Genomic DNA, 21,976 nt, shown 5'->3' with positions numbered 1-21,976 from the left:
TAAAGTCTAAGTAAATTGCAAAAAAACCTCTGAAAATTACGAAAACAGTGAAGAGCAAGGCAAAAGATTCCACCAAGACATAAGTGAAATAGTGAGTCGATATCAAGGAAAGTGGAATGTCAATTTTTGTTTTTTTTTTTAAACAATAAATTATGAAAAAAAACAATATTTCAAAAAATTGTACCTGTAATTTTTAAAATTTTCTACATGTGCATATTTTTATTTGTCAATCTTTTGTAATCAATTGATTTGTTGAAAAAAAAATCCGAAAAATACTAACTGTCTGTTAACTTCAGGATCATTAAAAATTGTATAATTTTGTAAATAACAGAAAGCGTTAAATAAATGAATAAAAACATATTTATGTTCTTGACATCAATGTAAGATTACATAAAAATAAAAACGTTTCATTAAATTGATGTCATCAACAGTGACACATTAATTTAAATATTTAAATGTACTAGTGTATTAAAATTAAAAAAAAATAAGTAATTAATATTTTAAAAACAGCGTAGCATGTCGGTAATGAAACTTTATTGAATTGAAACGTCACTTTAAATTATACATTAAGTAATGAATGTAAAGTCTACGCCTAGATTCTGGAAACCGTGACGTAGAATGGTAAGGGTTCAAGTTGATTGAGTAATCATTCATTATACCATCCATCCATAGAAACTTTATCAAAAGTTATGTGTTCTGCACTTAACTGAGAAACCATAGACGGTTGAGGATTTGATGAACCTACTGGCTGTTTATTATATGGCCGCATTTGTATACAATTACTTGAAAAGTTTCAGGTGTTGCTGTTATATTGAAATCAAATAAACTTTTGTATGTCAACTAATTTACAAACTCTCGTAATTTCTTGCACACCAGTAAGTTTACACATTTCAATAGTAATTAAATTTAAATTGCGGGACATTCATGTGAATTGGAATAATTTACTACCGTTAGAAGTTGTAGTCAAAATAAATTTGAATATAATTCAGGTACGAAACTTATTTCAAAATTATTTACTCAAAACTTTACCCGTTTACCAAAATTTATATTCACAAAGGGAATTAAGTATCAAAATAAAATTGATTCCTTTGGATTTTAAAATTCGTTTTGTAATTTGAACCCCTAGACATCCTGTTAACTTTTTTTAAATTTTAACAAATAAATTGTGTTCACATCATGAAATAAAGAAGACCGAGCGGCATCAAATTATCTGTCTGCGGATAATATTACAGTGTATCCTGCATTGAAGATATCAAGTGATAGAAAATAAATAAAACATTACGTAATTTCGGGTAAAAAGCGATAGTTCAGAAGCTCCAGACCTTGAAGGCTAACAAACTTCTTCAGAGCTCAGCTAAAATTTATGTTCCTTCAAAGTCTACATTAAGATTTATCAGCAAACTTGATTGATTTTTATGAAATTTTTTTTTATAAAATACTGCTAGAGTAAGACATTTTTTATTTTAAATTAATAAAAATAAAGTAATAATTTAACTGATCAAATTTTTTGGTCATTAAATAAAAAAATAAGCAATAAATTGCTTCGTTCTTTTATCATACTAATAATAATAATAATAATATTAATAACGTGAGGTAATATACTAGATTTTTATCACCTTATTAAATTGTTTCTTCTTTCTTATTCTTTTTCTGCAGCTAACTCACCTCTCAAATTAACTTTACCGCCCAGTTATGTTCGACCTGTACCCAATAATTTTTTTTTATATATATATATATATAAATATAATATAATACAAGAACATAATCAAAAGGTCAAATTACTTACTTAATTTCACTCAATCATTTGTCGATAAAAAAAAAAATTATTAGACAAAAAAAAAGTTCTACAAATTTTCCACAGAAAAGAGTTCAAAAAAATTTTAATATTAAATGTAAAAATTTCAAATTGGAAAATATTGGAATCGATCAAGTGAAAAGTAAACTTTATTTTTTTTCAATCAAGATTCAAATCATAAAAAAATTTTACGGTCAGCGGACTTAGTGAGCATACATGTGTTTAAATCTCCTGGATTTTTTCGTCCTGTCTTACATTTTCTATTCCTTTTAAATTTAAAATTATTTATTACGCAGCTCAGTGATTCGTAACATGAAACTGACGGTAAACTAGATGCTTGAGTAACTCAAGTACGGACACACTTCAAAAGCATGCTACAGACTAATGTCCACATGGTTTTTATTTGTCTTTCCTAAACGAGATAAGTTGCTCCTGGATTTCCTGCACGCAGCTGCTGTACTTTCTTTTATCAATAAATCCTTATCCAATCCAGCAAACCAGGGATCCTACAAAAGTTTAAACGTAAAGTTAAAATCATAACTTGATTATCCTCTAAAGCTCGTTATCGTATCCTTTAATGTTTTTATAGCGGCCACTTTAAAACTTATTAATTAAATAAAAATTTGGCGTCGACCCAACATAAATTTAAATTTTTGCGAACGAATGTACATTCTGAAAGCCAAAAACCTGTAAGTAATTCGCTGAATCCTCTAGAATGAGTAAATTTATCGAGCTTTTTCGCGCGCAGCCGCACTTTCTTTATCATTATCCATATGTATATATACCAAGTACTTGCTCCTGTGTACCCTCTATTCCATAGTTATAGTACAGTACAGTTTGCTTTGCTCTACACTTTTACTCTTCCCCATCAGCATCTAGCCATTGCTTTCCATGCTCTCCATCTCCAACTTCTGTACACCCATACTCTGAAATAACTTGTATCCAAAGTTTATTGATCATCAATTAGCCACATTGACTATTGACTATTGTCCAACTCTGTACCAAGCTACAATCCTGTACTAGTCACAATGCCTTTAATGCAACCAATACAAATTATTGGATCTCGATTATATAATAAAGATAATTACGAGGACACTTTTGACCCGGATGATCTCATATAACTTACAGCAATCTCCTTGATTAATCTCAATCCAGTTTCTCGATCGCTCATCACATCATATCGTGTTCCTGATTAATAGCATGCATGGTACTCTTGGTATTGTCTGACAGCTTGATTGTGCTGATACTGTGGTCGTCGCCAGCCATATATGTGACAGTACTGCAGTTCTGGTTGCTGCTGGTGGTAGTGATACTTGAAGACCCTCGAAAATCTATTGAGATGCTGGGTACAGTGGAGGGTTTGTTCCTCTACCCTCTACCCTTGATGCTAAAATCATAGTTATAGTTATAGACTTTTGGATACGTGTGGGGACTGGTAAGTTGGTGACATGGTATGTGGTAGTAGTGCTGTGTGGTAGTCTTGTAGAGTAGTGGTGAATATTTCCCCTTCTCTGATGAATAAAACTTTAGAGTAGGGGTAGCCAATGTGTCTCCCCCACAAGTTGGAAACTCGGGGAAACGCTGGCTGGATACTTTGGATTTCGGTGGATGGATCCTGCTCAGTGTTAACATGTCCGTTGACTTGAGAGTATAGAATTTTATATTTTATTTTTTTTTTCGAATGGATGGACAATTGATACATCCTAAAATATATAATTTATATTATTATTGTTTTATTTTGTTTCTTGGTTTTTTTAAAATTTAAATGGCTGGCTTGAGGTGAAAGTTTTTGAATTTATTTTAAACTTTTTTTTCACGTGTTCATGGAGATAATGGATTCGAGTGTTAAAGTTGTAAAAGGAAGACAGCTCAACTCACCACCAGGTATGAATTCTTTTTTTGTCCTTTGAATTCCGTCTTATTCTAGGAAATGGCTTTTATATTTTCAAGGATCATAACCTAGCTTTGAAATATTTCTATTTTATTTTTTAGTTATGGTTGAAATGTGGATCAGTACTTACTTTTTTTTTGCGCAGTTAAATTTAAAAAATGCCGCAAAATTGTCAGACTGAATTTTTTTTAATTTTTTTTGTTTTTTTAGCAGAGATTTTGTTTTATTTCGGCGTCGAAATTTTGTCTTAGCGTCTGACGCCGCTAGTTCACACCGAATATAATCAATACCATTATTTCATTATATACAAATATTATTTTGTGTCGTTATATTTATGAGTTCATTCACTGATACCTCAAGGATTTCATTTTAAATAATTTATTTGTATTTTTAATTCAGAAAATCTGTTTAAAAATAATTTTTATTCACGATACTGAAGTCAGCCCACACGTAATAATTTTTGAATTTTTTTAAAAAGGATAAATTATGAAAAAAAAATATTTGGAAAAATTGCACCTATAGTTTTTTTTATTTTCTACGAGTGCATATTTTTAGTTTTTTATTTTTGTAATCGATTTGTTGAACAAACAAAATCCGAAAATTGTCTGTTAACTTCAGGATCATTTTTTTCATGATACTGAAGTTAGCCGACGTCTAATAATTTTTGAATTTTTTTAAAAAGGATAAATTATAAAAAAGAAACATTTAAAAAAATTACAGTTTTTTAAATTTTCTATGTGTGCATATTTTTAGTTTTTTTTTTTCTGTAGTCGTCATTGAAAATAAAATTCAAAAATTTATAATTGCCTACCAACTTCAGGGTCACATTTTTTTATGATCCTAAAGTTGGTAGACAATTATAACTTTTTGAATTTTATTTTCAATGACGACTACAAAAAAAAAGAAAAACTAAAAATATGTACATGTAGAAAATTTTAAAAACTATTGCTGCAATTTTTCAAATATTTTTTTTCTATAATTTATCGTTATAAAAAAAATCCAAAAACTATCAGACGTTGGCTAACTTCAGGATCATTTTTTTAAGATCCTGAAGTTAGCAGACAGTTGACAATTTTCGGATTTTTTTTTCAAAAATTGACTGAAAGAAAAATTCACATGTAGAAAATTTAAAAAACTACAAGTGCAATTTTTTCAAATATTTTATTTTCTATAATTTATCGTTTTAAAAAAAATTCAAAAACTATCAGACGTCGGCTAACTTCAGTATCATTTTTTCAGCAACGTGGCTTCCATTCAAAAAATATTTTTTCTCCATTCGTTCGAAATAAATTGTCCGATTGAAATTGAAAATTTTTCCACACATCTGTAAATAAAAGAAAAGGACGTGGAATTTTTTCCACATTGTTTCCTACATATTGAAATATTTATATAAAAAAAGTAAAAAACGTTGCCTTGAATTTCTATTGAACGCGATTGACATAACAATTTACGTGCTTATTCATATGTTGATGTGAAAAAAAAAATACATTAACTTTTTTATTGAAAGGAAAATGTATGCTGATATATATTTTAATATTAAATAAATATATTATTTTTATATAGTAAACATATATGAAACCTTTGAGTACATGTATGAAAAAATATATAAATAAGTACTTTTATAAATAACTTTGACGATCGTCACTTTAATAACAAGTATATAAAAAAAACTACATGAGTATATAAATATATATAGATATTTATATAATAATCTTCCAATAGCTTTGATAGTAAATTAACTATCGATTTTTATATATTTTCTATACATAAAAATATTTTCCGCTGCTTTTGATCTAGAATTTTTACTTGCTGACCCTAAGGACAAACCAGTTTTTCTCCGAATCGGTAGCTCTAGTAATTCTAGTGTTAAAAGGACACCTGCGTCAGCAGATGTAAAATGTAGATAAAAATTTCCCTTCAAAGGAAATAGGAATGACATTTAACTTTAACGGAAATGAAAATAAAAATAAAAATAAAATTTGTCCATAAGAAAATGGAAATAAAGTTGATCTTGTAAAGACAATGGAGACAAATATTTTATTCACAGGATATTACATATTATTGTTATTATATAAGATGATGTACATATTTTACAGATGCTGATAACTGTAAAATAATGGCTACGATATTTGAAAACCAACCGTGGATTTCAAAATTTAAATCCATGTGTTTAATGGATAACTCCGGCTCGTCGTCATTAATTTCGTTAATGGAATATTTTATAAGGTAATGAATGATTTTTTTTTTTTTGTTTGTATGTAAAAAAGTTTTTAGTGTACCAGTAGTTTTAAACAATGAGTACTGGTTTAGTTTGTTTTATACAAACGAAAAATTTTATTGTTTGTATATGATAGAGAAAGCTTTTAAATTAAATTCTATTTAAATGAAATTGAAGCTTTTATAGAAAATAAATGGTCGGTATGGATTATATAATTACTTGGAGAAAGCTTTTAATTACAGTTTTAAATTACTTTTTTTTTATTATAAAATGTTGAAAATTTGCAGCCATGCAACGTTTAATATAAAAAAAAATTTTAAGCTGAAGTGAACTTAAATTAAAAATTTTGAATTTTAAGTTCACATAAAAATATTTAGTGTTTAAAAATTTGAAATTTAAACGGTTTGGTATAAATTTTGTCGAGTGACGTTTGTAATTAAAATTTAATTATTGCTGAGTTTTATACAAGCGATTAAAAAAAAGTTTGAATAAAGTTACGAGTGTAGCAGACATCAGACAAATTTAAAATTTTAAATAAATAGAGTAAATAATTTAAAAAATAATATTTACAAACAATGCACTTTTTAATTTTCAAATTTTTTAAATACGCATTTTTTTAAATTTTATTTTTTTAATTATTTACTCCATTTATTAATAATTAAAAATTTGTTTGATGTCTGCTACATTCACACTCATAATAAAGTTTTTGAGATTAAAACAAAAATTTACATTTAAATTTGAACGAAACTATAAATTTGTAATTATTTTTATACCGATTTTTCTTTACGTGAAATTGACTAAAAAAATAATTAAATTTTTAATTAAAAGTTGAAGTTAAAAAATGAGAATGTAAAATAAAAATGTAAATAAAGTTATTTCTTTCGAATAATATGCAAATTTTACCATAACGAATAATACTATTGGTCGATATGTTACACTCGGTATTGAATTGATAAATTTTAGTTAGCGATGCAAATAATAATTTGCATGCGTAATAAATTTATCTTTGTGTCATAATTTAATTTAATTTAGTTGCTTTCACGGACTTTAAATTTGTTAAACCGAAAGTCCAATAGTGCTGCTCTCTCGCTTATCAAAACTCAAAAATTTTAATTTATATTTCCACGAATTTGAACACGTCTCTAATTACTATTGCAGAAACGTTCAGCCCACCGTAAACGAATGTCAAACAAAGCCGTTGCGGGCGGATAAATTAAAGGGTTTTATCAGTGAAACTCTACTCTTCTTCATGTATTACTATAGGTCGCAAGAAGAGGTGAGATATTCACATTTATATATATTTTTTTTAAATTAAACTGCTATTATTTATTACGATCTTATTTGGCATTAATGTATTTACAGAATTACGACCGAGCAATTTACATGGACCTAATGTCTGATTTATTGGCAATGTATATAGATTTAGAATTGAAAGCGTCCAAGCGAACATGTGAATATCATGAGCGGATTTCGGGTCGCTTAGCTTCCTACCTTTATATTTATTTAGGTAAATTTTATTTATATTTATGGTAATTGTATGCTATTTATTTTGTACTCGATTAATAGATTTAATTATCTTTATTTAAATCTTTTGGACACAAATTCAATCTTTTTTTTTTTAGCAAGCTCTCAAAATAGTTTAATTTTATTCATTAATTGAAACTGTTTGCTATTTTTTGTACAAAAAAAAAAATTAATTCGCTATTTATAAACTTCTCAATGTGTCTGTCAAGTAAATTCATGAAATTTTTAATTCAAAAATTACTTTTATGAATATTAATTTTATTTATACGAAAAAATGTTCACTGTATAAATGAATAACGAATAAGTTTTTAAAATTGAATTCTTTATATAAAAAGTTCGAGATATTTATTTAGATAATTAATGAAAAATAAAATTTAAACTTTCATTTTTTGTTGCGATACAGATCTTTTATAGAAAAGTTATAATTTTTTTACAACTTTATTAAATTGTCAATTAATTTTTATTTTTATCCTTCAGAAAATTCAACCGAGCACCTCATGGATACAATTCTTAAAATCCGATTTATGAGTTCAACTTATTATCAAATAATAAATCCAATTATGACGTAAGTACCTGATTGAGTAATTAATTGTTGTATTAAATATAAGTAGAGACTAAATTGAAAGCTATAACTTTCCAATAAAATCGTACTGACGTAACTATAAATCTGTCAATAATAATAAAAAATTTAAGCGAATAATTTCTTTACTTTTCATAGCAATTTTTTTTTTTTCAAAAGAATTTGTCCGAGTTTTAAAAACCAAAGAAAAATGTTTTTATTATTTCAATTTATGAACTCATAACTTTTTTACTTATACAATTCCGTAAAAGTATAACAAGTATTATTGGCTGGGTTCCAAATAGCATTAAAATTGAAGTCGTCGGCAATCAATACTTAAGTTTCAGCGCGGAGTACAATAATTACGATTTATTTATTAATTTAAAATAAATTCTAAAAATTAAAAAATAAATAAATAGCAAAGTTTTAATAAAATTTTTATTCATTATTTAAATTTAATCAAACTATTTACAATTGAATTAAAATTTTTGCTATTGTCTGTTTATTTGAAAAGTTTTTGTTAAGAAAATGCAAACTATTCAAAAACTTTAGTCTTGAGTTCATAAAAAAAAAAAGTAAAAAGCAAAAATGCTTGGCTTAACAACTTTTCTATTTCGAAACTATTTATGACAACTCTGTCTGTATTATTGTACTTTAGATAATGAAAAACTGTTGAGCAAAGTTCTGAGTGGACATATCATAATACTAGAATTGAAACCTTATGGCGATTCACTCGATCGATAAGCTATTAAATACTTACATAAAAAAAAAAATGACGTACATAAAGCAAGAGACCTAGTACCCGATCACTCCATGTATTTGTATATTTACATCTAGTCAATATAGACATATAAATACATGAGTAATCATGGACTAGTTCCCTGATCTGGTACTAGATCTCTGATCGAGTACTAGGTTCATGTTCGGACATTAGTTCCTTGATCTTGTTCTAGATTTTTGATCGAGTACTAGATTCATGTTCAGATATTAGTTCCCTGATCGGACACTAGATCCCTGATCTGGTACTAGTTCTCTGATCTGGTATTAAATCTCTGATCGAGTTCTAGATTCATATTCGGGTACTAATTCCCTGATCGAGTACTAGTTCTCTAATCGAATACTAGATCCCTGATTGGATACTAGATCCCTGGTCGAATACTGGGTCTCTTACTTTACTCAACGTAACTTTACTCATAAACTCTGTTCTATAATTACTTTAATAACTTTTTTTATTATTACATACAATATCGCGTTTTCAAACTTTCTTGAACAAAATTATAACAACTAAATTGAAATTACTAACTAGTGAAATTCTGTTAATACTTGATTTAATTTATTTATTATTAAATAAATTTGAAGCTTAACAATGCACAAAGTCTCGAGTTCAATTGAGAGTTTATTTCAATTTATTCTACGTCGATTTATATTCTTTTGAAGAACTTGTTTGAATCCGATCTCTGAATTTCAATTAAAGTATTTCTCAAAGGAACTCATTATTTCTGAAGACATAGAAGTTAACTTTATTACGAGTTACTAAATTAATTTATAGAAAACTGGTTTTTTACAATTCAATTTATTAAAATTTCTTTTTACAGAACAATATTTCGTATTGTACCGAAACACCCGCAGTCCTGTTTGATGTACACTCGTTATTTTCTGGTCTACCGGATATGGAAAAGAATCACTAAAGATCAAAATATTAAAAATGAAATAAATGCCAAAGCATTGGCGTCACTTAAATTACCTTCTACCTCGTTTCCGCAATATATTATTGATCATGTATTACCAAAAGTGCCAAATACTCAACAAGAAATATCAACAAAATCTATGCTATCACAGCACATGGAGTTGGAAAAATCCTGCTCGGCATTCATAAAATTTTCCCGTGAATTACGAGGATTAAAAGATAACGATATTGACGATACTCGATTGGATGATACCGTCGAAGCTTTAAAGGTATTTTTTTTTAAATTTATTATTTTTTAATTTTAAAAATCATTATTGTTATTTTTTTTAATTTTAAAAATCATTGTAATTTTTTTTTTAATTTTAAAAATCATTATTGTTATTTTTATTTAATTGTAAAAATCATTGTTATTTTTTTTTTTATTTTAAAAATCATTGTTATTATTATTTTTTTCAATTTAAAAAAAAATAATAGGGTCGAGGTATCGTGCATGTGTGGCCACTGCTCCATTTTTGGACATTTAATACTTTATTTTAATTAATAAAAAAGTGTAAAATAAAATTTCCATTTTAACAGTGGGGTAGAAAGTATCTTTAATCATATTTAAAAAAATTAATTATGTTATTGCGACTTTACAAATTATTTCATTAAAATTTTTGGTGTCCAAAACTGGCTCTAGTGGTCAAAAACGGTAACCTCTACCTCGTTTATCAATAAAATTAACTGTAAAATTTTTCTTATAAAATTAACCAGCCTGAAGATAATTTAATTTCAAAATTACAATTATCAAAGGAAAATTCCATTAAAAATAATAATTTATTCCTAAATAGCAGTAGCAGTAATAGCATTAATAATAATAATTATAATAATAATAGTGAATCAAAAGTTACCATAAATAATAATAATAATAATAATGATAATAATTCAACAGCAAATATAATAAATCCAATTTGTAGTAAACCTACATCGCGTAAACCCATAAAAAAAAATAATAACGTTGTACTTATTGATCTTACATCGGATGATACAAACGTTAAAGTTATAAAGCAAAAAAAACAAGAGCAGAAACGTCTTAGTTGGCTACAAAAAATATCTAAACGCAAGAGTATTGCCACAACTGAAGACAGTAACATCAGTGAAGATGATAAAACTACCACAGAAGATTCATTGCAACAACTCGAAGATATATTTGGTATTAAATCTTTTACAGTAGACACAGATAATAAAAGAGTTGAAGAAGAAATAAAAGTTGAGATGAAAATTTTACCTTCTACGTCTTCAGCAGAAATAAGTCGAAATAATCCTGTAAATCTTATTGAAGACGATGAAGAAGTTTGTATGATTTCAAATAAATTGTTCGCTAGTAAAATAAATAATATAAATTTTCACGTTGAAACAAATGAAAGTCAGTTGTGTAAAAATAATTTAACAATAGAACCAGTAGATGGAAGTAAAGAAGAATTAATTATTAATGATAATGAAATAGTTGTTGAAGAAAATGTTAAATTATCAAGTCCAATGATTGTTAATGATGAGTATGAACAAGTAACGATTGAAAAAAATATACCAAGTGTAGAAGAAAATATTATTGATGTTACTAAAAATAATGTAAGCGTATCAGAAAATGAGTACCTGGATAAAAGACCGTATAATGAAAATATAAATAAGAAAGCTGATGAAGGTAAAATTACCAGTCAATCTAATTTTAAATTTAAAAGTACAAATTTAGACGTGAATGAATACCAACGAAATACCGTTCTGCACTTTAATCAAAGTACCGAATTCGTTGACTTTAATAACAAAGATACAGGCGAAGAAGGAAAAGAAAAAGAAGAAAAAGATAACGTGACAGGAGAAAAAGTAGCAGCGTTTAAAATAAGCGACGCGGAATTTCATGAACATATTGACGGTCTCTCCTTACTAGCGTCAGTATCACAAAGGGTTTCCCATCTAACTGCAGCATCAAACGAACCAACTAAATCACGCGAATTAATTAAAGTCAAAGACTATAACAGTCTAATTACTTCATGTGATACAACCAAGCAGAATAGAACCATTAGTAATAATAATAATCATAGTGAAGTGCTGTTAACAAACGAGGATAATAGATTCGTTAGCATATACCCCGATGACGACATCGACAAAGTAGCTCTTCATGTGGAAGTATCATCAACTGAAGATTTTAATTATAATTTTCCAAAGTCTGAGTATCAAGAGACTTCCTCATCATCTTCTCCATTTTTATCATCAACTTCTTATTCTTACAGTAGTAATATTAATATTAATTCTAATGAAAGGTCAAATGGGTTGACAAGTACCTCAGTACAAGTCGAAAGTACAATCCCGTCAGATAAAGAAGAAACGAATGTTATACTCAATGGCGAGACAATTGTTTTGTTGCAAAAATCACCGAACAGTAATCTATATATTATAAATAAAGCCGTAGAAAACAAAGATCACAATATAAATAATGATGATGAGGAAATTTTAAAGGATAAAAATTCTACAAAGCTGTCAGATAAAGTTACCCATGATAGTTATTCACGTGAACTATACGACTCTTACCGGATTACTCAACCTCTTTCGTCTGTAACGTCAAAGAGTTTCGAGCTGACACAAGACATTCGTCGTACAACAAAAGCTGAGCCTGTAAGTGAAGTAAAAGCATTGGATTTAAAAAAAAAATCAATGAAGAAAAATTCTTGCAGTGACATTAAAGGAGTTTCAACAACCGGAAGATGCCGTATAAAACAAGAATTCAATGCTTGTGCAAATGATATAACAAATCACATGAGTAATTCATCTTACGCCCAAACTTGTTCGCAAGATCATGATCCCCGAATACATTTAGCAGGATCAAATCCACTGCCTGCGATGTATCATCATTCAAATTACACAACCGGAGACTTGTATATTTCATGTCGTCAAAATTGTAATTCCGTTTGTGTTCCCGTGAATCATCAAACAGCAGCATCAATCCACGGAAACCCAAAATCAACACGATGTACATGTTTAAACTGTACTTACGATATTGTCACCCATTGTAATCAATACATTATGCCAGCAGGTGACGTGGTTACAGAAACATCTTCTGGGATCGATCCAGCTGCGTATTACATTCCAATACAACAGCCCTCTGTTTTGCAAGACCGTTCATTGAACAAAACACACGAAGATAATAAGATTAAGATGTATGATAGTCAATTATTGTGTAAATTAGAAGCCGCTATCGATGATGAGCGACAGCATCATCATCAAAAGCACCAGCAAACAAAACAACCACAGCCGCAACAACAAACTAAAATTTATTCACCCGATGTTAATATTAAATTACCATTGAAAAAGAGATTTAAGTCTATTATAGCACCGGACTTTGATACCGCATCAATTAAAATGGAAAAGGTCGATAATAATTTTATCGACAGGTCAATAATATCAATGAGCGCACTTGGAGCTCATTCAACTGACAATTTAATTAAGCATAAAATAAATGGAAATAATATCATGCAGAGAGATTACGATAAGAATTTAATTAATAACAATGGTTACCATAATTATAGTGATACGAGAAAGAGAAAACCGCATGCTAATAATGTTATTATTTATACGAATAATAATAATGATAATAATAATAATAATGACGACGATGATGAAGATTATGAGGACTATGGTACTGATAATAATTACAAAAAAATGAATGAGGAAATTATGAGGCCTTTGAAAAAAATAAAAGAACCAAAATCTATAAACAAAAATTTGAATTCTGTTAGAAAAACTAGAAGTTCACAAAGAAAAGTTCCAAAAATAAATTATTCATGTATGGACGATGATCTCGAAATTAATCCGTCCGTTGAAGTTAAACGTAAGAGAAGAAAAACAAGCCGATGATTATTATCATCAAAGGCCTTATAATTATCAACAAATTTGTATAAATTTTAAATATAACTCAGTACATATTTATTATTATATTTAAGTATTTTAGTTTAAGATAAATTACGATAATACCTGACCGTTCGATAGGCTGTGGTATTTAATTTTGTATATTAAAATTATATATATATATATATCTCTCCCTATATATGTGTATATAAGTGATGAACGATGTAGTTATTAATATTATTACTATTAATTATTAATTATTTTTTTTATTTTGATTATTTTTTAAATAATAGAATCAAGCTGAAAAATTAATTGTCATCTGGAAGATCAACGACTGAAAAATATCTGGACATTTTTTCCGTCAATTGCCAACATTTTAGATGCTAATTACTCACTATCGGACTAAATACATATGGAGATTAATTTATTCACGGTTAGTATTTTTTTTATGTATAATATATATTATTATTATTTACTAGTAGAATGTCAACAAGCGATAAAGTCTTTAATGCTATTAACTCTTCATGTATCTCAGGGATTTAAAGCTCGTCATACTATCATTCGTAACTGAATTAACCTGCGGAAATATTGGAAGTACTGAAATAAAACACTAAGTTAATTTTTTACAGTAGCTAACAAGTATACGTTAATTCCATTATGAGCGATTTCTTGACAGCACTACTCAACTTAGTAGGTTGCTAGACAATATAAAAAAAAATACACTGGCGTAGAGCGTATAGAGATTCCCAAATGTATTGATTATTTACTCGAGTGAACGCATTAGTTATTTTTGTCGAAACTTTATTAGATAAGAGCTCGTGGGATTAAATTATCATATGAACTGTAGTTTAGAATGCATGGGGTCTTTATTTTTTATTTAAATTCAAACTTATCTACGAGAAAAATCTGACTGAAGTTTATATCTGTAGTATTAGTGTTTGTCTACTCGGATGCCAGGACAAAAACACTCTCAAATAACATGTTTACTTTAAAACCATATTATAGATTTTTTTTTCCATACAAACTCTGCCCTGTTATGACAAAACGACGTATCTCGAGATACGCTGTTTTGTCGTAAAAAAGCTAGAAAGGTTTATTTAGTGTCACTTAATAATAGGGTAGCATCAAAATTTTACTAATTTAATTAATTATGCCAATAATATTGATCAAATGCGCGTATAAAAGAAATGAAAAAAAAACGTATCTTTTTTGCATTGGAAATTTAATTCTTCGAGTTACAGCGTTTTGTCATAACAATTTCATCTATTTATCAAAACAAGCATTAGTTTCTTACGATAAAAAAAACGTATCTCGAGATACGTCGTTTTGTCATAACAGAAATTAATTTTTCTGTTAAATTGTACTCAAATTCTGTTAAAACTTTAAACGCTATTTTCTCGAAACTATAATTTTTGAGATACGTCATTTTGTCATGACAGGGCAGAACTAGTCTTAAATAAAAACGGCAACTGAATACAATTCGAATTGTATCTACCAGCTGAGTATTGATTTAATATTTTTTAATTATTTTTAAGTTCTATTATAAAATTTTACAGTACACGGGAAATAAATTTTCCTAAAAAAAAAAAAAGTTAACTTTGAAGTCAATAAATCATTCGTTTATTTGAATGAAATGTCGATTCACTTTGAAATTTCACACGGTAATACTTTTAGGATAGATAAATAATAAATCGTATGTTTGGCTGGTCTTTTTCGTACAGGAACTACTGCATAGCGCAAATCTAAAAAAAAATATATGAGAGAAAAACTGTTTGCCAGCACTTTTGGAAGTGTAAATATAGAACCAAACTATCTAAGAGTATTTTTATATAATGAATTGAAGTGTATGATTTGAGCTGAAATTTTAAGCATCTTAATTATATTTATGTAAAAATGCTCACAAAAGCCAGACACTTTTGTTAATGTTAAATAACAGCTAAGCATTGAAATAAATTTCATATTAACTGAAGTGAGAATCGCTATGGGCAGTAATTAGTGTAAGAGAGATAAGATAATTTATCGGCAGCGTAGTTACCGCGTTTTTTACTGCCATTAGTTATTGAAAGTTCACGTGATATTTGTAATGTTTCGTTGTTATGCCGGGTATAACTACTCACTACAAATAACGACTAAAATATTTAGTCTTTTAAAAAAAATTTTTTCCTCAGTATAATATGATAGAAATAAATAAATATACATATATCCAACCGTAAAAACTTAAATAAAATAATTCAGCATAAACTATGAGACTAGATTATGTATTCTCCTGACAAATCATAAGCTCTTAAAAACTAGTAACAGAATCGATAAAAAATTTTCTGCACAATGAGAACATCACTTTTTCCTTTATTTGAATTTTTATGGGTATTTTATTATCATAAACAATGTATATTTTTATCAATAAAGTAATAATTTTTGATCAGCAGTATGAGAATCTCAAAATCACAATTACGAACGATATCCTAATGCAGAAAAAAATTACTAGAAAGATTAAATGCGAAAAATGTCAAAACGAAGAAAAAGTCTTGTTAGAAATATTGTTAATATCAATAGTTTGATGTTAGTTTTATTACTTCAAGTATGAAAACTATTCCTTGGGATCATAAAGGTTCCTAGAAAAATTGAATTCAATAAGTTTCATACATAGCAACATTGTTTTCTAAGCGTTTAATAATAAATATAAATGTAAATTTTGAAAATAAATTAGGTTCAAATGGCTGCAGAAAAAAATTGGCTGATGTTTTTCATTCGATCAAAAGTTACTTTTGTAGAGAATTGAATCCCCTACAAAATGGCACCTTGGCCATTTTTTAATCAGTTATATTTAATGAGTTGTAAAATATTAAGTTGGGATAAAAAAAAATTTTATTAGAAAATTCTTATTTACGCGAGCGCTAACTGAAAAATAGACATATCGAGCTGAAATTTTTTCATAATTTTTTTTTTTAGTGAGACAACCTAATTTCCGTATGGGACCGAAAAAAAAAAAATATTGATTTCATTTGGCACAGTCTAATATATATATATATATATATTTATCATGAAAAGTAAGAGACCCAATATCCGATCAGGGAACGAGTACCCGATCACTCATGTATTTGTATATCTATACACTAAATTTTACTAAATATAGATGTACAAATACATGGAGTGATCGGGTACTAGTTTCCTGATCGGGTATTGGGTCTCTTACCTCACTGAGGAAAAAAAATATTTTTTAAAAAGGTAAAATATATGAAAGTCAGATATTTTTTAGCAGCTTTCAAAGTTTCAAGTAAATAATTACTACTTTAAAATTTACATTACACATGAGCATTACCTACTAATATAAATCTTGAAAAACTCATTAATAATTCATTAAAAATTTTAAAATATCCGCAGACGGATCCAGTTTCCTACTACATAATTTGTGGAAATTAGAATTATTTAAAATTTTATGTAGAGTAGAAGCACCAATTTTGGACACTTCATGTTAATATAGAGAGAATATAAAAATATTATTACTGTAATAAAAGTAATTGATGTATCTCTTAATATTATTCGTTGCCGTGACTATAGTAAAATGTAAAGTTATAAAATAACGGTAATTTAGAACAATGTTTGTAGAATGTAACGCTGTTGATTTTTAACTTTTATTCTACAAACATTGCTCTGAATTACCGTTACTTTATAAGTCGGTATTTAATTAAATACGACAAAAACTTTTGTAAAGTTTTTGCGTATCGTATAAATCACATCAGAATTCTTTGAGTGTCCAGAACCGGTAAATCCTTCGCTCTTTTACTCTTGTGTATAAGAAAAATTCATAATGCATTTCCTAGGTAGTCTTTTATTTGAATATTCATTTATGAAACAAGCATTAACTTTAATTAAAATTAACGATGAACGCTTTAAAAAAAATAACGCAATTGCTTTAAAAAAAAAAAAATGATACATATTCTTTCAGAATTCATGAGTTTTATAAATCTACTAAATTCCGATTATTTATGACCCATAAAAATAATTTTTTTTTCTCATTCAAATAAATTCGTCCATAAATTAATTATAAATTTTGTCTTAATTATTAACATTCACTTAAAAATTTCTAGATAAATTAAAAAAAAAATCTTGTAAAATTATTTTTGAATTATAGTCTAATTATTTTACGTCTCATTTTTAAAAATTAAAATTCAAGTCAACGATTGTCTCATTAAAAATTTAATTTTTTTATCAACTATTTTTAATTTTAATTTATTGACATAATTTTTAGTTTACTGATATTTTGTTTGACACAAGAGTTTAAATCTATTAAAGTGTGCGGTATGGATCGAGAGAATTTAATTGATCAATTAGTAAAATTAATTGATTTATTAACCATCGATATCTACATTAAATGTTCATTAATTGAATTATCAATATCAAAGTTAATTTTTTTAAAAATAAATTTCTCTCACAAAATATTAAACCTGCAGTAATTCAACTAAATTTTTTTACGTCATAATAAAATTCACACGTGTAAATTAATTAGCAAAAAAAAATATATATATTTTTTTTCTACTCTTGAAAGCTAATTAAAATAAATAAATTAAAGTCAAGAAAACTTAATGAGTTAACTAAAACTTTCATGATTAATTATGTCATTTTTTTTACAGCTTTAACATTTTATAGTTTTATTCAGCAGAAAAAGTTTGTCGCTTGTTGACATTTTTTTTTTTACACTCAAAGTCTTAATACGTGAGGAAATAACCTCAAGTGTTTCGGTTGTTGACCTTTTTTTTAAACTGCTGACCTTTTTACAATTATTTTCTATAAAAAAATTATTTAAAATAAAACGTAATATAAAAATTTCCAAAACAAAAAATAAAATTTAATCTGACATTTTGTGTCATGTTAAAAAATATGACAATAGTAGCAATTTAGATTTTATTATTATTATTGTTCTATTATTAAAAATGTCAAATAGCAATTGTGTAGTTCAAGAGCTCACTAATTGGAACACTTGACGTACGTTAATTGCAATTAAAAAATAAAAAAAGATTCAATGGTCTATAAAAGTGATATTATTATTATTTTTCAGGTCAGTGGAATGAATTGAACAAAAAATATACAGGATACCGAGCCGTAAATAATATAAATAAACTAATATTTTACAGAATTACGATGCCAATACTTTCATATTCAAATAAAAATAGCCAATAGTATCGCTAATGCCATAAAAAAGTATATGAATTTATATATATATAAATGTCTACCATTAGAGTATTTTTTCCCAAACAATAGGTATAACAATTACAACTATAAAGATAAATAAATAATTGTAATAATGAAAAAATAATGAAATATAATCAAACTAAATGACGAACTAGTCAATTTACAATTGATACGTAAAAGTATTAATAATTTATTTTTTCATTAATTTCATATAATTTGTAAAAGTTAAAGTTATGTCATTTTTTTTAATTTGCGAGTTACCATTAAAAAATTGTTATTTTGATTTTTTTAAAAGATTAGATTTTTTATATTGCAACCAATGCAAATGTTTAAGGAAAATTAAATAATGTAATGTGTAAATTTATCTTAACTACACGGTGTAATTATTCTTGTTTGAAACGCTATGGTGTCGTGGTAAAGCCGGAGCATGTGGGCCAACTGATGGAAATGTAAATAAACCCATAGAAAAATTATTGTAATCATTGAAAAGTTTACGGTAGCCACAGTAATTTTTCTATGGGTTTATTTAAATTTTCGTAATGTGACCAACATGGACCGACTTTATACCATAGAGGCGTAGGTTCAAATCCCACTGGAGCCGAAAGAAATCTTTACACACAAAGTGTGAAGTCTTTCGATCCTGAGATTCGACCCGTCATCGACCTTTAGAATTAGATCTGGTTTGTAAAGTGAATTTGATGTGGGTTGAAGATTTGAGTTTGAGTTTGAATCCGACTGTTGGCTGGACATGAGATTGTCAGAGGCATAATAATATATATATTTATATATATCATAAAAAAAAAAAAAAAGTAATATCATAGTATTTCAAACAGGAATAATGTCTCCGTGTAAAAACATGTAAACCAGAAGACTGAAGATACTATTATAATGCTTGCAAGTTTTAATATAGATTAGATACAAAGAAAAAAAATTGTCTAGTAGAAATTTTCGAGTACTGCGTAACGATTTTGACTGAAATTATTTTTATTTATTATTGTTATTGTAATTATTACTTTAGTCCTAATTGCCAGCAAAAGATCTCCAAACTTTTCCGATTTAAGGTCATTCCTAGATGATGTCTCCACTTTTTCAATCAATCAAATGATCCCTCATAAAAAAAAATAAAAGGAATTGTTAAAAAAAAGATGGTGTGGCTTAAATTTTGATATATATTTTTGAAAAAATAATTGTGTTGAATCTTAACGAAATTTGTTGAAAGCCTAGAAAGTTTGACATTTCGAATTGCAAATATACCCGGAAAATTTTGATGCAATTAATAAATATATCGAATGATATTTAATAGAAAAAGTTGGAAGCAACATCTAAGAATGTCCTTAAAAAAAAAACATTCATAAAAAAAGTATATAAAAATAAAATTTTCATTCTTTTACTTGATACCTGATCTGGGGACTGTGATTCGGCAGTTTTGCGCTTAATCTATCTATAAATATGTGCCTACAAAAGGTATTACAAAAAGCCAATGGCGATTGCCAAAAAAAAGTAAAAAATAAAAATAAACAAAAACCTTAAGAACAAAAAATAGTTGAACACTTTAACGAATTTAAAAAAGTTAACGAATCAAATAATTATCTATTTTTATTTACAACAGACTAGTTATATATTTTTTCAGCTTGTTTATTTATTGTAAGCCCACCGACTTTTATATATTTTTTTTTTTACTTAACTAATTTTTTTCTTATTAATTTATATTTTTTTTTATTATAAAAGTCTGATAGACATAAGATCAAAGTATTAAGAGTGTGATGTGTGTATAGTATATATGTAACTAATTAATTAGTTAATAAGATTTTTTGTTTAATTTATTAATTAAAGAAGCCTTGAACGGCAAATCAGGACATGAATTTTGGATTTTTATTTTTCATTATCAACATTTATCCCAATTAGTAATTAAGCCGATAATTAATTTTATTATTTTTAAATGTATATATGAATATCATATATAACTATTTAAATATATATGTACATCATAACAATGTATTAAAGTTATTAAAAGTAATTATTGATGTTAAGTATAATAAATATTTTAAAAAATTCGATTTTGTGATGACAATAAATTTCCTTCATATATTTGTTAATTAAAAAAAGTCATTTATATATAAAAAAAAAATTTAATGATGTCTTATAAAATTATTTGTAATGTTTTTTTATTTTTTTAATTAAATTAAAAAAATTTAATAAATATCAAATAATTTTAGTCTAGTCAATAAAAAAATAATATCCCCATAAACTACCACTGTTTTATTAGTAAAATAAAATACAACTTAAGTTATTACCCAAGGCTATAATAATTTTAATGATTATGTGACTAAAAATAATAAAATAAATACAGTTAATTAATTAAATTAGTTTATTTTATTACGCAGCGTTAAATTTTATTACAAATATCAAATTTCACTTACACTCAAAATTATTTTGTTAATTTAAATTTAAATTTAGATGTTTAAGGCCATTCTCAGACAGTGCCCCCCACTTTTTAAAAATTTTCAATGACTTTCAACTGTCATAACCGTATTCAAATTTTATTAATTAATTAAAAAAAAATTAAAACCTTACTTGAAAAAAGGGCCACGTAGTCGTAATTTCGCCGATGTATAGATTTAAAAAAAAATTATTTACATTTGATATCAATTAGGAGTTAAACAAAATTTGTTGAGTAAATTTCAGTAAAATCGTCATGTCAATTTTATAATTCGAATTTTTAAATTTTGGCGGCTGAAATTTATTCAACGAATTTTGTTTAACTCCCAATTGATATCAAATGTAAGTAATTTTTTAAAAATTCTATATCTCAACGAAATTACGACTACGTTGCCCTTTTTTCAAGTAAGGCTTTAATTTTTTTTTAATTAATTAATAAAATTTGAATACGGTTATGACAGTTGAAAGTCACTGAAAATTTTTAAAAAGTGGGGGGGTACTGTCTGAGAATCCCCTTAAGGGCATTTTCAGACAGTGCCCACTTTTTAAAAATATGCAATGAATTTCAATTGTCATAACCGTATTAAAATTTTATTAATTAATTTGAAAAAAATGAAAAGCTTAATTGAAAAAAGGACAACGTAGTCGTAATTTCGTTGAGATATAGAATTTTTAAAAAATTACTTACATTTGATATCAATTGGGAGTTAAACGAAATTTGTTTAATAAATTTTAGCCAACAAAATTTAAAAATTCGAATTATAAAATTGACATGACGATTTTACTGAAATTTA

The 21,976-nt window shown here is 26.7% G+C and overlaps 1 protein-coding gene and 2 long non-coding RNA genes across 3 annotated transcripts; 2 read left to right on the top strand and 1 right to left on the bottom strand.

Annotated features, from left to right (window-relative positions):
- Window positions 1-469: 469 nt before the first annotated feature.
- LOC130673454 (uncharacterized) lies at window positions 470-4,453 on the bottom strand. Its single transcript, XR_008990888.1, has 4 exons — window positions 3,817-4,453; window positions 3,674-3,771; window positions 1,787-3,498; window positions 470-1,701 (listed from the first exon to the last, which is right to left on the bottom strand). It is a non-coding gene; the product is annotated as an uncharacterized LOC130673454 (long non-coding RNA).
- On the top strand, window positions 3,424-13,986 carry LOC130673451 (probable serine/threonine-protein kinase DDB_G0282963). Its single transcript, XM_057478467.1, has 7 exons — window positions 3,424-3,679; window positions 5,783-5,912; window positions 7,063-7,180; window positions 7,267-7,411; window positions 7,906-7,993; window positions 9,583-9,943; window positions 10,428-13,986. Exons 1-7 carry the CDS (start codon window positions 3,619-3,621, stop codon window positions 13,560-13,562), a joined length of 4,038 nt encoding a protein of 1,345 aa, XP_057334450.1. The 5' UTR covers window positions 3,424-3,618; the 3' UTR covers window positions 13,563-13,986.
- Window positions 13,987-16,771: 2,785 nt separating this feature from the next.
- On the top strand, window positions 16,772-20,639 carry LOC130673455 (uncharacterized). The gene is made up of 2 exons (XR_008990889.1): window positions 16,772-17,374; window positions 18,610-20,639. It is a non-coding gene; the product is annotated as an uncharacterized LOC130673455 (long non-coding RNA).
- The last annotated feature ends 1,337 nt before the right edge of the window (window positions 20,640-21,976 follow it).

This window comes from Microplitis mediator, chromosome 8, assembly GCF_029852145.1.
Source record: "Microplitis mediator isolate UGA2020A chromosome 8, iyMicMedi2.1, whole genome shotgun sequence".
In the NCBI taxonomy this organism is placed as follows: domain Eukaryota; kingdom Metazoa; phylum Arthropoda; class Insecta; order Hymenoptera; family Braconidae; genus Microplitis; species Microplitis mediator.
Note: the sequence above shows the minus strand (reverse complement) of the source record. Positions and strands in the feature narration are given on the sequence as shown.

Coding starts and splice junctions, on each gene's coding strand:
- LOC130673451 (XM_057478467.1), top strand. CDS start 3,619: ATGGAGATAATGGATTCGAGTGTTAAAGTTGTAAAAGGAAGACAGCTC. Junction 3,680..5,782: donor ACAGCTCAACTCACCACCAG/GTATGAATTCTT, acceptor CATATTTTACAG/ATGCTGATAACTGTAAAATA. Junction 7,412..7,905: donor CTACCTTTATATTTATTTAG/GTAAATTTTATT, acceptor TTTATCCTTCAG/AAAATTCAACCGAGCACCTC.